Consider the following 15,751-nt stretch of genomic DNA (forward strand, 5'->3'; position numbering starts at 1 on the left):
CCCATCCAACACTTGACCCTCTCATGGAAAGATCCGTTTAGTTACAGGCTGACCCCGATGAGGACTTATTATTCTGGAGACTTAGCCGAGATAGCACCCGCGAAAGGTACATAGGACCAACCCACGTTGTTGGTCTTGCTCCAGATATAGAACCACCACATTTTCTGGTCGCACCTCTACCCGTAGGCTTTGCAGAGAGGAGGGGACCTGCATATCCTAGTAGCCACCTTCACACCACGACACCACCTCCCCAGCACATTGTCTATACCCCAGCTGTGGACTTTACCGACGGTGCATCATACCTAGAGACACCGATACGGATTACTGGACGGGAATTATGGGGTTATGATCACGGTGCTCCTGTTTACGTGGTTCAGATAGTATGGAGCTGCTTCGGAGTTGAGCTTAGTGGGTGGGAGTTTGAGACCAGCATGCAAAGTGAGTTTCCGGAGTTGTTTCATGGACCAGTTTTCCGAGGCCAGTTTCCCTGATGGCCTGATGGATCATTTTAGATATCTGACCGGAAGACCCTTTTTGTGAGCTGACCATGAGTAGTCTAATCCTTTTGTATTAGTAAGATTAGACATTGATTGTGACCGCCAGACTGACACCTTATATATGGTAACAATGATGTATCTGGTATTAATGTGATGTATATGTGGTAATGTTAACATGATGATAAGGTTATTATATTATCTAGTATTAATGTGATGTATATGTGGTAATGTTAACATGATGATACGGTGGTGATATTATAGCAAAATTAATATGATATATACAAATGTGGTAACAATAGAACTAATATGTTACATATGACGTTATATCAAAAATTGTTTCAATATGATATCACACTTACATCATTTTACCTTGTAGTAATGGCCAACGAAGGAAACGAAAACGGATCATCAGTCAGCGGTACTATCCCAACGGAACAGATCATGGAAAGGGCAGTCACCAACTTTTTACAGGCCTTGCAAAACAGCATAACCAATGGGACAGTAGAAAGACAAGAAGGATCGACTACGATCAAACAATTTCAAGATCTGAAACCCACCACGTTTATCGGCAGTCCAAACCCACTAGTAGCAGAGGCTTGGGTCAGGGACATAGAGAAAATCTTCCGTGCACTACCTTGCACAGAAAGACAGAAGGTGACTTTTGCCACTTTCACCTTCAAAGACGATGCACAGGAATGGTGGCTCCTTACCTTGGAAAAGGAAGATATTGTGACTTGGGCAAGGTTTTTAGAAGTATTCTATGAAAAGTACTTTCCAAATTCACTACAGGAACAAAAAGCGTCAGAATTCATACATCTAAGGCAAGGAACCATGACAGTGGCCGAATATGAAAGTAAGTTCACACAGCTGGCACGATTCGTGACATATGTCATTCCCACCGAAGCCCGAAAGGCCAGGAAATTTGAAGCAGGGTTGGATCCTGAAATTAAGGACAGACTGGAGGTTCTAAAACTACCAACCTACGCGGCGGTGGTAGATCGAGCGTACATTGCGGAAAAAGGAATTAAAGCTTTACGATCTGGAGAGCCAAGTCAGAGGAAGCGATTTTGGGAAAGAGATAACAGAAGACCCAATGTAGCACCTCCCAAAAGAATAAATACAAGCACAACCAGTTCAACCGGTCCAAGCAATCAAAGTCCTACAGACCTTAAAGGTGGCGTTATTCCAGCTTGCTCTACCTGTGGAAGAACTCATTGGGGACCATGCCGTCAGGATACGAGAGCATGTTTTAGATGTAGCCAAGTTGGTCATTTATTGAGAAATTGTCCAAAGCTCGTCCGCCCCTTTGAACCAGTCCGAAAACCCGCAGTACCTGAAGGAGCGAGAAAAGACCAAAAATGCCAAGGAAGAGCTTTTGCCCTGGTGCCTGGAAACCCAGAAGTTACTGAAAATGTTGTGTCAGGTACACTCTCTATTTGTGGTCACTTAGCCCATGTTCTCTTTGACTCTGGTTCAACCCATTCTTTTGTTACACCACACTTTGCTACCAAGTTAACGCCAATGCCCGAACCCTTAGGATACATACTATCTGTGTCTTTTCCCTCTGGAAATTCTGCTCTTAGTACTGATGTATACAAATCTTGCACTGTATCCTTAAAAGGTGAAACCTTACACGTAGACTTGATACCCCTTGGCATCAGTACCTTTGATGTAATTTTAGGAATGGATTGGCTAGCTGCTAATCGTGCCTCTATCGATTGTAAAGCCAAAAAGGTGTTCCTCAAGTCACCAAACCAACTCGAGCTTGTCTTCGAAGGAACTAGAGCCTCTCTCCCTCCCTGTATTATATCTTTCATAACAGCCCAACGACTGCTAAGAAAGGGTTGTTGTGGTTGTATCTGTTATGTGATTGATACTCAACAAGAGACCCCCACACTTGATGCGATCCCCGTAGTTCGAGAATTTCCAGATGTGTTTCCTGAAGACCTGCCTGGCATCCTAGTTGATCGGGAAATCGAGTTCACCATTGAAAATCAACCTGGTACCCAACCAATCTCAAAGACCCCTTACCGCATGTCCATGGCAGAATTGAAAGAACTAAAAACTCAACTCCAAGAATTACTGAATAAAGGCTTCATCCGACCAAGTACTTCACCATGGGGAGCTCCGGTGCTGTTCGTAAAGAAAAAGGATGGTACAATGAGGTTATGTATCGACTATCGAGAACTAAATAAAGTCACCATCAAAAATCGGTACCCCTTGCCACGAATCGACGACTTGTTTGATCAACTGCAAGGCGCCCAAGTGTTCTCAAAAATTGATTTGCGTTCTGGTTACCATCAACTAAAAGTCAAAACGGAAAGCATCGAAAAGACTGCCTTTAGGACCCGTTATGGGCACTACGAGTTTCTTGTCATGCCATTTGGCGTCACCAATGCTCCAGCGGCCTTTATGGACCTCATGAATCGAGTGTTCAAACCCTATCTTGATGAGTTCGTCATTGTCTTCATTGATGACATTCTCATATACTCGAAATCGCCAGAAGATCATGAACACCACTTACGAAAAGTCCTACAGACATTACGTGATCACAAACTTTATGCCAAGTTGAAGAAATGCGAATTCTGGATCACTAGTGTACATTTTCTCGGTCACGTCATTAACAAAGATGGCATTTCAGTTGATCCCCAAAAGGTTGCAGCAATCGTGGATTGGCCACGACCTACTAACGTATCCGAGATTTGAAGCTTCTTGGGCCTAGCCGGCTACTATCGGCGCTTTGTGCAAGATTTCTCGAAGATAGCTTCACCATTGACCCGGCTAACTCAAAAGAACACACCCTTTGAATGGACGGACAGGCAGGAACGTTGCTTCCAAGAATTGAAGGACAGACTCGTGACAGCTCCAATACTAGCACTCCCCGTGGAGGCAGAAGGGTTCATAATTTACAGCGATGCCTCATACAATGGTTTGGGTTGCGTTCTTATGCAAAACGGGAAGGTCATTGCTTATGCCTCTCGCCAACTAAAGACTCACGAAAGGAACTATCCAACTCACGATCTAGAATTGGCTGCAGTGATCTTCGCCCTCAAAATCTGGCATCATTATCTCTATGGAGTAGCCTGCGAAATCTACACCGACCACAAAAGTCTCAAATATCTGTTTACACAGAAGGAATTGAATATGAGGCAACGACGATGGCTAGAATTCATGAAGGACTACGATATAGAGATTCATCATCATCCTGGCAAAGCTAATGTAGTAGCAGACGCACTAAGTCGAAAAACGACTAAAAGTTTGGCATGTACACTCATTCCCCGCAAGATCCATGGATTGCTCGCCAACATGATCGTGGAACCCGAGTTGATGGACGAAATTAGAGCCCGCCAATGTGAAGACAAACGTTTGAAGAAAAAGTACGAGGAACAAGGAAACACGCCTGATCCTGACTTTACAATTAGCAATGGGATACTAAAATTTCGAAATTGAATTTGCGTACCCGACCTTCCAGAACTCAAGAAAAGGATATTAGTAGAAGCTCATAACTCGAGGTTTGCAATCCATCCTGGCAATACAAAGATGTATCACGATCTGAAGGAATACTTCTGGTGGACCGGAATGAAGAAAGACATAGCAAGCCATGTCTCCAAATGCCTGCGTTGTCAACAAGTTAAAGCGGAACATCAGTGACCTGCAGGAATGTTGCAACCACTCCCTATTCCTGAATGGAAGTGGGAACACATTACTATGGACTTCGTGGTCGGGCTACCACAATCGTTTTCAAAGAATGATGCAATATGGGCTATAGTAGACCGATTAACAAAGTCAGCACACTTTCTACCAATCAAAATCATGTACCCTCTAAATAAGTTTGCCACTTTATATATCAAAGAGATTGTTCGGTTGCATGGTATCCCAGTATCAATCGTGTCTGACCGAGATCCTCGTTTTGTGTCTCATTTCTGGAATAGATTACAAGAAGCTTTGGGAACTACACTGAAATTCAGCACGGCCTATCATCCACAAACCGATGGGCAATCCGAAAGAACAATCCAAACGTTGGAAGACATGTTACGTGCATGCGTGTTGGACCTCAAGGGTAACTGGGATGAGCACCTACCTTTGGTGGAATTTGCCTATAACAACAGCTACCAGGCAAGCATTGGAATGGCGCCGTACGAAGCTCTGTATGGAAGGAGATGTCGATCACCTCTGTGCTGGACGGAGGTCGGGGACAGGAAATTGTTAGGCCCCGAAATCGTGCAAGTCACTAGTGAGAAAATCCAACTCATTCAACAGCGAATTCGCTCCGCTCAGAGCCGCCAGAAAAGTTATGCAGATACTCGGAGACGAGACTTGGAATTTCAAATATGGGACCATGTGTTTCTCAAAATCTCCCCAACAAGAGGAGTAATCCGGTTCGGAAAACGCGGGAAACTAAACCCACGTTACATCGGGCCATTCGAGATACTGGAAAGAATTGGTCCTGTAGCCTATCGCCTTGCACTACCTCCTGAGCTATCTAATATCCACAACGTGTTTCACGTTTCAATGCTCCGACGGTATCTCCGAGACCCAGAACATGTCATCGATTATGAGAACTTGGAGGTTCAAGAAGATCTCACCTACAAAGAACAACCAGTGCAGATTCTCGATCATCGTAATCAAGTTCTCTTAAATAAGACCATACCGTTGGTAAAGGTCTTATGGCGAAATCCTCACATCGAAGAAGCTACGTGGGAAACCGAAGCACAAATGCGAGCTAAATACCCGCACCTCTTCGAAGGTTAAGGTACGTCAAGTTTGAGGACAAACTTCTGTTTGGAAGGGGAGAATTGTGACACTCCGAACGTTTAGTCAAGTCCATATAAATATTTATATTTATATATAATTATGGTTGCACGTAATTATGGTTGCACGTGATGATAGATGAATAAATGTATAAATCTAAAATGGCATTGGGTTATTAATTAGGGATTATTATTTGAGGCTAAATATAAAATTTATAAAACAAATTAAATTAAAAAAAAAAGAAAAAAAAGGGGAATAAATAATAATATAAATAATAATAATGGGTATGGTAATAAAATAAATAAGTAATTTTCTGTTGGTATGTGCTAATATGTAATTTAATTAAAAATTAATTTACTTATATAATTATATTAAAATATTGGGTCAAATGTAATTATCTTAATTATTATCTCAATTAATTCTTAAGATAGATATGAATCTCGGGTGAATCAGAAACAATCTGGGGAGGGATTCGAATCGGCCACGTGTCGGCTAATCGGTGGACTCATCTCACTATAAATAGTGAGAAGTTGCTCAATCTGTGGAAGAGAGAAACAGAAAAGAAGAAAGGAAAAGAAAGAAAGAAGAAAGAAAGAAAAGAGAGTGGGAGAGGTACGTAAATAAGTTGGGTTAGTGGAGTAAGGCTAAGGGTCACTATTAAGGTGAGTTATATTATACCTTGAGTTACCAAAATGTATTTTATTTATGTTTTGACTTACCAAAATCTATTTTATACAAGTTATATTTTATTAGTATATTAATAAAAGTTATGTTTTATAAAGATTTCAGTTACGTGGTTTTATTTTTGAACCCTATTTGCTTAAAAGGAAACTCATGGATATGTTTGTTTTTATTTTAAAGAATATTTGGCTATAACCTTATGTGAAAATATGTTTTGTGAATACCACCACGGGAGTCCCATGCCTTGGGGGACTTAAATAACCATTGGCTTAGTGATTGACCACTTTGTGGCCCAGTGTTTGTCATGGATCCATTGACCAGTGTAGTGCTAGTCACTTAGTGATGTACCGTGGTTATAGTGATTATTTCAGTCTCTGGCACTTAATTAAATTATGTATTCAATTCAACTCAATTTATAATGTTTTTAGCTTAAATAAATATCCATGGCTATTTTGTGCCCTCATAGTATAATATTTCTCACTCTGCTATGTGCTTATAGCTGTTACCCCTTTCAGGTGACGAGGTTTAGCGGGATCAAGATGGAAAATGAATCGCTATGTTGTTTTGTTTTTTTTTTTTGTTTTTTTTTTATTTTTGTCTTCTATTATTAAACTCTTGTAATACTATGAAGCTCCAATGACTATGTTTATTACCTTTAAAATAAACAGTTGATACCCAGTTACTTATTCTAATTTATTTAAATTATCCGTTTGTGCTGTAAAATTTTCCGAATTACCTTATTTTATTTCATTTATCTTGTTACGACATTAAACCCTTGGGGTACCGGGTTTGGGTCGTGACACAAAGCAAACCCCAAAAGGCCAATAACACCTAAAACAGCCCTAAAGCATGTCAAAACAATGCTAAAACATGTGTGGAGTATAGCAAAAACAAGCTAGCATGGTAGGCTAAAACATCAAGTAAGCTAGGCCAATGAGCATGATTACACTACAAGTGTAAGAGGCAAATGAGGGATGCTCTAACCAATCAAAAATAGAGTTGTATCATGGTAAAATAACACCAAAAATACACTGAAATGGTGGCCCAAATGCCTAGACAAGATGGCATACACATTGGCTCATATTTAAGGCATAAAACACCAACCCTCCAAAGCATTGAAAGAGTGACACATGTGAGTGTATGACAACGAAACATGATCTAAAATCATGTATCAAATGATGCTAAGTCATGCGAATAGCCCAAGCAATGCATGCAAGTGGACTCAAAACACAAAGCTAGTGAGCAAAAATGAACTATGGCTGTACAAAGCAAGGCATGCATGACCCAAAACACTTAAATCAGACCTAGAGCATGCTAAAACATGGCCAAAAGCTTGCTGGAGTGGAGCCAAAAACATGCTAGAAGATGGTCCAAAGCATGATGCATGTTGGGCTAGCAACGAGGATTGCATTACAAGTACGTGAAGCATGCAACAAGTGTTGAAACCAACCCAAAATAGAGCTAAGGCATGCTGAATAATGACCAAAAACATGTTGAAATGGAACCAATACATGCTAGAAAGGTGAGCTAAAACCTTAAGCACACAAGGCTAGTTTGCAAGGATTACACTACAAGTGTATAAAGCATGCAAGGGTGGCCTAAACTAAGCCAAAATAGAGGTATGCCATACTGAAATAAGGCCAAAAATAGGCTGAGATAGAGCCAAAACAAGCTTAACAAACATGCTACTTTGATGAGCCAACAAGGCAAGCAACCAAGATATAAGGAGAAGGGATGACCCCCTCTTATTTGGGACCTCAAAACAAGCTTTTTGTTACTAAAAATCCCCTGAATTTCAGTGGTTAAAAGGCCAAAGAGAGGTTGTTTGAAAAGCTTGAAAGATATCTCAAAAGGCTTTACAAGCCAAGAAGCAAAAGGGAGGAAACACCCCCTAGCCAAACAAGGCTTAAACCACCATTTTTATGCCTTAAAAATAGAGTTTCTAATAGTTCAAAACCAGCCCCAAAATAGTCCAAAATAATGGAAAAAGGATGGTGAAGCAAGTGTGCAAAACAAGTACAAAATGGGAGAGTTATACCTCTTGAAGCCAAGCACACTTTAGAGCAACAAAACAAGCTTAAACCAAGTAAAAATCCTCTTCTTGAGCTCCAAGAAGGTCCAAAGTTATCTCAGGCAAAGGTGGAGGTATTTGGTCAAGGATTTATATGCAAAAGCTAAGGGCTTGTATGCAAACTAGAAGTGATTCCCCACTTGTATGCACAAGACGGCAAGAGAGAGAGAATTCTAGAGAGAGAGGTTTTTTAGAGAGAGAGGCTCCCAAATCTTCCATCCTTGCAAAATATGAGATTTATCTTCCATATATAGCAATTCAAGAGCTTTGGATCGGAAATATCTGAATTGCAAATATCTGATGCAGTGCACAACAGCTGGAGAGGAAATATCTGGGAATTCTTGGCTTTCTAGGAATTTCTGGTCGACCAACCACCCCAATTGGTCGGTCAGCTACTTTTTATGGTTTGCAAGGATCATTGCTGGTCGGCATATGCTCGGTATGCTCAAAACGTGGTCGGCACACTCCCTTGGTGGTCTACAGCAAAAATCAGTCTTGGTCTCTGACTTAAAGCAAGCCTAACTCTTTCATCTGGATGCCTTTTCAGGTCATTCTTGTGTGCAAAATGAAGCCCTGGAAGTAATATTTCCAATGGTAGCATCCTTACATTAAAATTGGAAGTGTGCTAAGAGATATCCCTCTTTTAGTGAAGACTGCTCAGTTTCGGTCCAACCGGATTGATGCCTAATTTCAACTAACCATATCTCCCTCATCCGGACACGGCTTTAGGAGATTCTTAAGTGAAAAATGAAGCCCCGGAAGTAAGATTTCCAACGGTAGTGGCCTCATAGATGAAATTCAAGTATTCAAAAGGATAGGTCTGAGTTAGCAAGGGATGCTCGACTCTCTCTTAACAGTTCATGCCCATATTCTTCCCCAACTTGGTTTCTTCTCTCCTCTCCTCTTTTCCTCAACTCCAAACCCCCAAACAAGGTGTTTTGAAAGATTTTTCAAAGATTTCATCTCTTTTTCATTCATTTCCACTTTGTCCTCGCTCAGTTTACCGAAAAGCGCAACATTTAACAAAATGCGAGCATCGGAACATCATAGAAACTTCCTTTCAAAAATGTTTTGAAAGAGAGGGTTTTAAGATCTCAAAATCATTTGGGTCCAAAAATGGGGTGTGAGATTTGGATTTGATGCTCTCCTTGTCGAAGAAATCGAAGCTTTGCACTACACACCTTCATCACCAAGCAAACGATCAGTAGCGCCCATGTCTTAAGGGCGGTTAAAAATTAGGTGTCTACAGTGTATCGCATTCATTTATATCTATTGGTTTTGCTTCTTCTTTGGGGATAAAGATTGATTAGTTGGAGTCACCATTGTAGGATGAGTCACCGGTTCGGGATAGAGTGGCATTGGGGCGAATGTGCCACTCTTGTGAGATTGAAGTCACGGATCATTGACTCTCTTTTGATTTCATCATCTTAGACATGCATACTTTTGACATTAGATTGGGTATGGATTGGTTGTTACATTTTCAGGTTATGATAGATTCTCAGTGCCACAGAGTGTCTGTGTGCACACCTATTACGGATTGTTTTTATTTTCTATCTGATCAGGGCGGGCTTAGCTTTTTTTTACCATTTCCTTGGCCGACGAGGGTAATATGGTCTATACGAGCACGAAATAATCTTCGTGTATAATCCTATTGATCAAGTTTGTACTCCTCCAAACGTCGTCGCTTTACTACCTGAAAGCACAAACGTGAGCTTGTGAGACCCCCAACTTTTGTAAACCTTATTAGGTCCCTAAATTTTGAGTTATTATAATAAAGCCCTTAATTCGTTGATTGTTCGCAAATTAAACCCTAGAACCGAAAACGCATCACAGACGAACCCATACAAACCCTAATTGACCCTGGAAGCTTAGAAATCATTTCTAACACTCTAATATTAATTATTTAACTCTCAAATTTTAGATTAATCGCTCTAAACCTTAACTTCCGGTTTTCACAATCTTCGTTTGGTTATTTACCTTTAAATTCAAAGCAAGATAATACAAATCGAATTATTTTTCCTAACACTAATTTATTAACTCTACACTTGAAATAGATACTTTAATTGAGCCCAAGCCCTCACATTTTTATTAAATCACAAATTGACCCCAAACAAGTACCATTATATATTTATATATACACTTGTACCCTAAAATCTTTTTTTAACATTATATTTTACAATTTCCAAGATTTGTACAAAATATATATATATATATAACAAGTCCATCAATTCACCATCACATAGCTAGCCATCATACCTCCTAGGCTATAATCATTGTACTTTACTACAAACAAATCCCTTGAAATCTTGGAGCAATAATGACTTTGGTACCTATAAAGATTTGCTATATATATGTGTGTGTACTTCTAACTAAAAGGTATTTAAATTAGCCCTAAACCTAACTAGATCATAATTAAATACATAATTAAGGTTCTAATCATCCCTCATTCCATTACATTTAAACTAAATCAAGGCACTATTCAATTGAATTGGAACCAATGGGCATTTGGGACTTTTCACACCAAATTCTCTATAAATATACCACTCATCCCCATTTCTTGAGCACATATACACACCCACACACACACCCACACTATATTCTAGTGAGAGAAGAGAGGGAGGAGGGTGAGCATGGTGGAAGATAGGAGAAGAAGTTTTCTAGCAATTCCAACAACCCTCAAGTAAGCCACAACACAACTCTCTCTTCCATTTTCCTTTTCAAATACATGTTATTAGAAGTTTAAAATGGTATTTTCAGATGTGTTATAATGGTATTCTTGTGTTAAAAATAAAAGGAGTTGAGCCTTGATTCTACCCTTCTTCTTTTTTTCTTAATCGGTATAAGACTACATTTTTCCCTATCAATCTCTCAAAATTTTCAAAGGCACCCCTTCACTTTAAATTTCTGAGTTTAATTATATTATTTAGCATGTATTCATCACAAGATAAGTGGAAAATTTCCCCTAGCTGACCTTTTTTCTCACCAACTTTCTATTTTCAAGAACTATGCTTGAAAAATCTATTTTGTAGCCACCTTACAAAAATTGTAGAAAAATTTATAAAAATACTCTGGATCTCCATTTTATGTCAAAATTTTTCTTAAGGAGTTATCTTTCAAAGAAAATTGGTTTCATTAAAAACGAGTAAGCGGTTTGTGAAAAAATCTGATTTTCGTAAAGATCAACGAATCTGGACAGAGCTGGAGTATTTCTGAAATAACTACAAATCTGGAAAAGCTATTCCATTTCTGAAAAATGTTCTGAAAACTAGATAAAATTCCCTACGAACCATAGGAAGGTCGGGCTCTGGATAAATCTAAAATAGCCCTTTTGAGTATAATCTTTACGTAGTACTGAATCTGGAAATTCTGTTTTCATTAGTGTTTCATGCTCTTGTGTTCATGAATATGCTTACTAATTTATGATCATGTCTCAATATGATATTTCACATGTCATAGGTTTATGTATTTTATTTTAATCCTTCGATGGTGCTCACACTTATGCAAATCAGAAAATTTTATTCATGTGCAAATTTATTCCCTTAACTACTTGAATATGCCTAGAGCTACTTGTGCCTACCTTCATATGTGAATCTCATGTGTTGTAACATTATTTCCTTCTCTTTGTACTATTTAGTTGTTCAAACTTGTGCAGTAGATGTTGTTTCAAGAGCATGTCCTAACTCTGACTTAAATTATCTAACTCAAACGGGAAACTTAATGGGTGGTAATGGGTTGCGAATTTTTGGATAAGATTACTAAGATATTGATTGGTTGACGGGTTGCGTTCCCTATTTGGAAGTTAAAATCTTGCGCAAGTGGTTTTCGGAATCCTTGAACGGAGCGGTTGTATTCGGACCCTAGGTATTTGGTGTAAGGAGGGATTTGGGCAAAGCCCATTATTGCTGTCTCTTTTGAGGCCCTGCGGTTGGCGCTACGCGGTACATAACCGTTGGTAGGCATCCGAGGTTAGTTCTGCAACAAAGCAGCAAAAGAGGGGGCATACCGAATAATTCGTGTCCGATTCTTGTGGTTGGAAGGATGAAGTCTCTTTGGGGGATTTCTAGATTTCTAACATTTAACCTTGTAATCCATTATTATTGAGTGATTATCATGCTTCATTACTTGCTTGTTACAATTGTGATGGTGTATTGGATTAGGAAAAAGGGATAGGGTGTGTGTGCATTTACTAGGCATTCAAATCTCATGGCGTTTCATGCCAGGTATCGAAGAAACGTACGAAGCCAACGAAGAGTCAAAGACATTTGAAGACTTAAGTTTTCCTTAGAGAAAGTTTGGAACCATTTCGCTCATTAGTCTAATTGTGCTTTTATTTATTCTTTTTGGATTGTAATAATAATGGAACTCGTTTTGTAAATTTAAAATTTGAGACGCTGTAATTATTATTTACCTTGTAATCCTATGCCTATCTTTGCATTGTTATGAGACCTTGCGTCAATGCCTTTTAAGATCTGTCAAAAGAGTAGTGCACAACCTAAGAAAGCTGGACTTAGAAGGGAGGCTAACTTGACTCCTACAGCAATTTGGGTTCTTACTCAGTTATTGGCCATAGGACTCATTAGTGTCGTTTCTTAGACTCCTAACCTTAGATAAACCCTGTATTTAATTGATAATATATTCTCTGAAGTTCACGATTTTTGGGGTGTCACAGAGCTAGCCAGCGGGTGTGTACCGGAAACCTCTCTAATGCTTAAGTCAACAAATAAACAATAGACACAAAAGCTCTATGTATTTGAGAGTAAGAATTGCAATACCTGTGCATAGGTCTTGTCATGAGCTTTTATAGATTTCGCCTGGTACAATCCTAGTAGAACTCTAACTCTCCTTAGCAGAGTCCTCCTAGGAATCACACTCCTAAGGATAATACATGTCCTGATAACACCCTACTCACTACCAGCCAAGTGAGATGGTTAGCACAATCTTAGTAGGACTCTAACTCTCCTTAACAGAGTCCTTCTAGGAGTCTCATGCCTAAGGTTAATGCTTATCCTTAGAACACCCTCATCACTGCAAGCCAAGTGAGATGGCCACACCTTTATGCTCGGATATACATTCCTAACTAAGCTGTTTTGTCTCGATCCCCTTCCGTTCGAGTCGTGTGACCGAAAACCGATCTACTGAATGGCACCCTATCGAGCTACACATAGCTCGACCCTTTCTATTAATAATATCTTGGTCTGATAACGGACTACTTTCAGATAGCTAGGTCCAAGCCCTAGCAACCTATCTCTGACGAGCCTAGTGTCTTCTTAGCCCAAGAACGAGCTACAGCAGCTCTTATCTCAGCCCATTGCATGGCCCAACTTCCAAAGAAGACTTTTCCTAACTCGGCTGAATTTGTTCACAAATTACCCTCTCAATTGCCCCTTAATTCCATCTACGTAGCATGATTAGGATTATTTTCCTGCTTTGGCCGAGGCAACTATCATCCTGGCCAAAGAGTGCAAAAATTTTGTTGGTTAAACCTGCCAACCTACTTTGGCCGAGATAACTGTCATCCCCGCTAAAAAGTGCGAAAAATTGGTTGGTCAAACCTGTCAACCTGCATTGGCTGAGGTAACTCTAATCCCGATTAAAGAGTTCAAAATTTCTGTTAGTCAAACCTATCAACCTGTTTTTGCCGAGATAATTGTCATCCCGGTCAAAGAGTGCAAAAAATTTTGTTGGTCAAACTTGTCAACCTGATTTGGTCGAGGTAACTGTCATCACGGCAAAAGAGTGCAAAACATTTGTTAGTCAAACCTGCCAATCTACTTTGGCCGAGGTGACTATCATCCCAGCCAAAGAGTGCAAAAAATTTTGTTGGTCAAACCTGCCAACCTACTTTGGCCGAGGTAGCTGTCATCCCAGCGAAAAATGGGTAAAAAATTGGTTGGTCAAACCTGCCAACCTGCTTTGGCCGAGGTAACTATCATCCCGGCCAAAGAGTTCTAAACTTTTGTTGGTCAAACCTGCCAACCTGCTTTGGCCAAGATAACTGTCATCCCAGTTAAAGAGTGCAAAAATTTTGTTGGTCAAACTTGCCAACCTGCTTTGGCCGAGGTAACTGTCATCTCAGTCAAAGAGTACAAAAAAATTGTTGGTCAAACCTGCCAACCTGCTTTGGCCGAGATAACTGTCATCCCGATCAAAGAGTGTAAAAAATTTGTTGGTGAAATCTACCAACCTTCTTTGCCCCACTTATGTAAAGGTTTGTTAGAAAGAGTTGGTCAAACTTGTCAACCCCTTTTTCCCCCTGTTGGGCAAAGATTTATTAAAAAGAGTTGGTCAAATCTGCCAACCCACTTTGCCCCTAGTTAGGCAAAGATTTTGGCGCAGTCTGTCCTACTTGTCAACCGTGTTAACTCTCATCGAAGGCTTTTTATCTGGCATCACTGTTGTGCCGGACTCTACCTTGGCCCCATCTTCCTCTACCCAGATGTGTTGGTGCACTCTGTCTATTAGGGCTTCCATAATAAGGGGTGGCGTCATTGTCATTGAATCCCTCAATTTATTGCCCGCTGGTAAACCCCATTTATACTGTGCGAGAGCTAGGTTTGTGGGGCAATATTCGATCTGATTAAAAGTCTCCTAATATCGATTGTTGTAAGACTTTAGTGTTTCTTTCTCAACCATGTCGATGGAGAGTAGTTGGTCTATCGTCACCGGCATCTTGGTGTTTGTCTTAAACTTGTTGACAAATGCCTCTGCAAGTTGCGCCCATGAAGCTATGCTGCCTTCTGGCAACCTCTTACAACAAATCAACCCTAGATCACCTAAGCTTGAGGGAAACAGGATACACATTAGAGCCTCGTTTCATCAATATATGGCCATCACCTGGAAAAAGTTGCTCAAGTGCATATAGGGGTCTAACTTCCCCTCATAAGTTGTGAACTTAGGCTGGTGGAAGCCCAAAGGTAATGGTGCGTTTTCTATTGCCAGAACAAACGACAAACTTTGTAACCTTGCCAATGCCTTATCGGCTGGCTTGTAGGTAGGGCGCGATGCTGGCATTCTAACCTCGATGCTTTCGTGCGTTCTAGGTGCAATCTGTTGTAGAGCTGAGATCCTCTGAGGCTCATAAGCCTGGACGTCTTTCTTCATTCGTGCCCTTTCTACTATAACAGTTCGCAGATCCACTGATTCGGGCAGCTCAGTGTGCCAAGAGGTGGTTTGGTGAGTATGTGAGGGTTGATAACTGTTTCCCTCCATGTAAGACCTTTCAGTCCTCGTTCTCTCAAACTTAGAGTAACGAGTCCTGGAGATTCTTGATCTTGTGTCACCTGTTTAGAGGCTTCTGCTTTCGAATTGCAATGGCGTAACTCACTTGTCGCGATCTCCTAAGTGGCAAGAATGCATTATGCCTTTGCGGATCTCTTCCCCTGCCACGCCTTTGCCCTTCATCTGGCGTTTCATGGCCTCCATGTCTGCTGCCATTCTCCTTATCAATTCATCTTGCTCTCTTACTTGATTCTCCAGAACCTGAGTATCCATCCTCTGCCTCTGTCCATCTGGGCTTTGAGAACGGCGAGAACTTAAGCCCCATTTTTCTCGCATGCCCTTATGTGGGTTCCGTTGCTGGGGATCCAGTTTTACCATGGGTGGGACAAAAGGAAAACCTTCACGCCTCCCGCCCCCTTCCAGGGTTTGCCCATCAATAGCAGAATGTGGCAAGTCTTTATTATGCGCCATTGAAGTTAGTAAAAGAAAAAACTCAATGAAAAGGCTTGTTCTCTGTAGAATTTCCCACAAA

At 40.5% G+C, this 15,751-nt stretch overlaps 1 protein-coding gene across 1 annotated transcript; it reads left to right on the plus strand.

Annotated features, from left to right (window-relative positions):
* The first annotated feature begins 875 nt into the window (after positions 1 to 875).
* Positions 876 to 3,947, plus strand: LOC145819783 (uncharacterized). Its single transcript, XM_082913652.1, has 3 exons — positions 876 to 1,250; positions 1,365 to 2,927; positions 3,459 to 3,947. The coding sequence occupies exons 1-3, from the start codon at positions 876 to 878 to the stop codon at positions 3,945 to 3,947; spliced, it is 2,427 nt and encodes an 808-aa protein (XP_082769778.1).
* Positions 3,948 to 15,751: the final 11,804 nt, after the last annotated feature.

The sequence above is a fragment of the Camellia sinensis genome, chromosome 1 (genome assembly GCF_055761805.1).
Source record: "Camellia sinensis isolate YWXY chromosome 1, ASM5576180v1, whole genome shotgun sequence".
Classification (NCBI taxonomy): domain Eukaryota; kingdom Viridiplantae; phylum Streptophyta; class Magnoliopsida; order Ericales; family Theaceae; genus Camellia; species Camellia sinensis.

What these genes read in the sequence shown, in the direction of transcription:
- LOC145819783 (XM_082913652.1), top strand. Translation starts at nt 876, where the DNA reads ATGGCCAACGAAGGAAACGAAAACGGATCATCAGTCAGCGGTACTATC. An exon ending in CTTGGGCAAGGTTTTTAGAA is followed by an intron (nt 1,251 to 1,364) that starts GTATTCTATGAA and finishes AAGTTCACACAG; the next exon opens with CTGGCACGATTCGTGACATA. An exon ending in TTATGGACCTCATGAATCGA is followed by an intron (nt 2,928 to 3,458) that starts GTGTTCAAACCC and finishes CAAAACGGGAAG; the next exon opens with GTCATTGCTTATGCCTCTCG.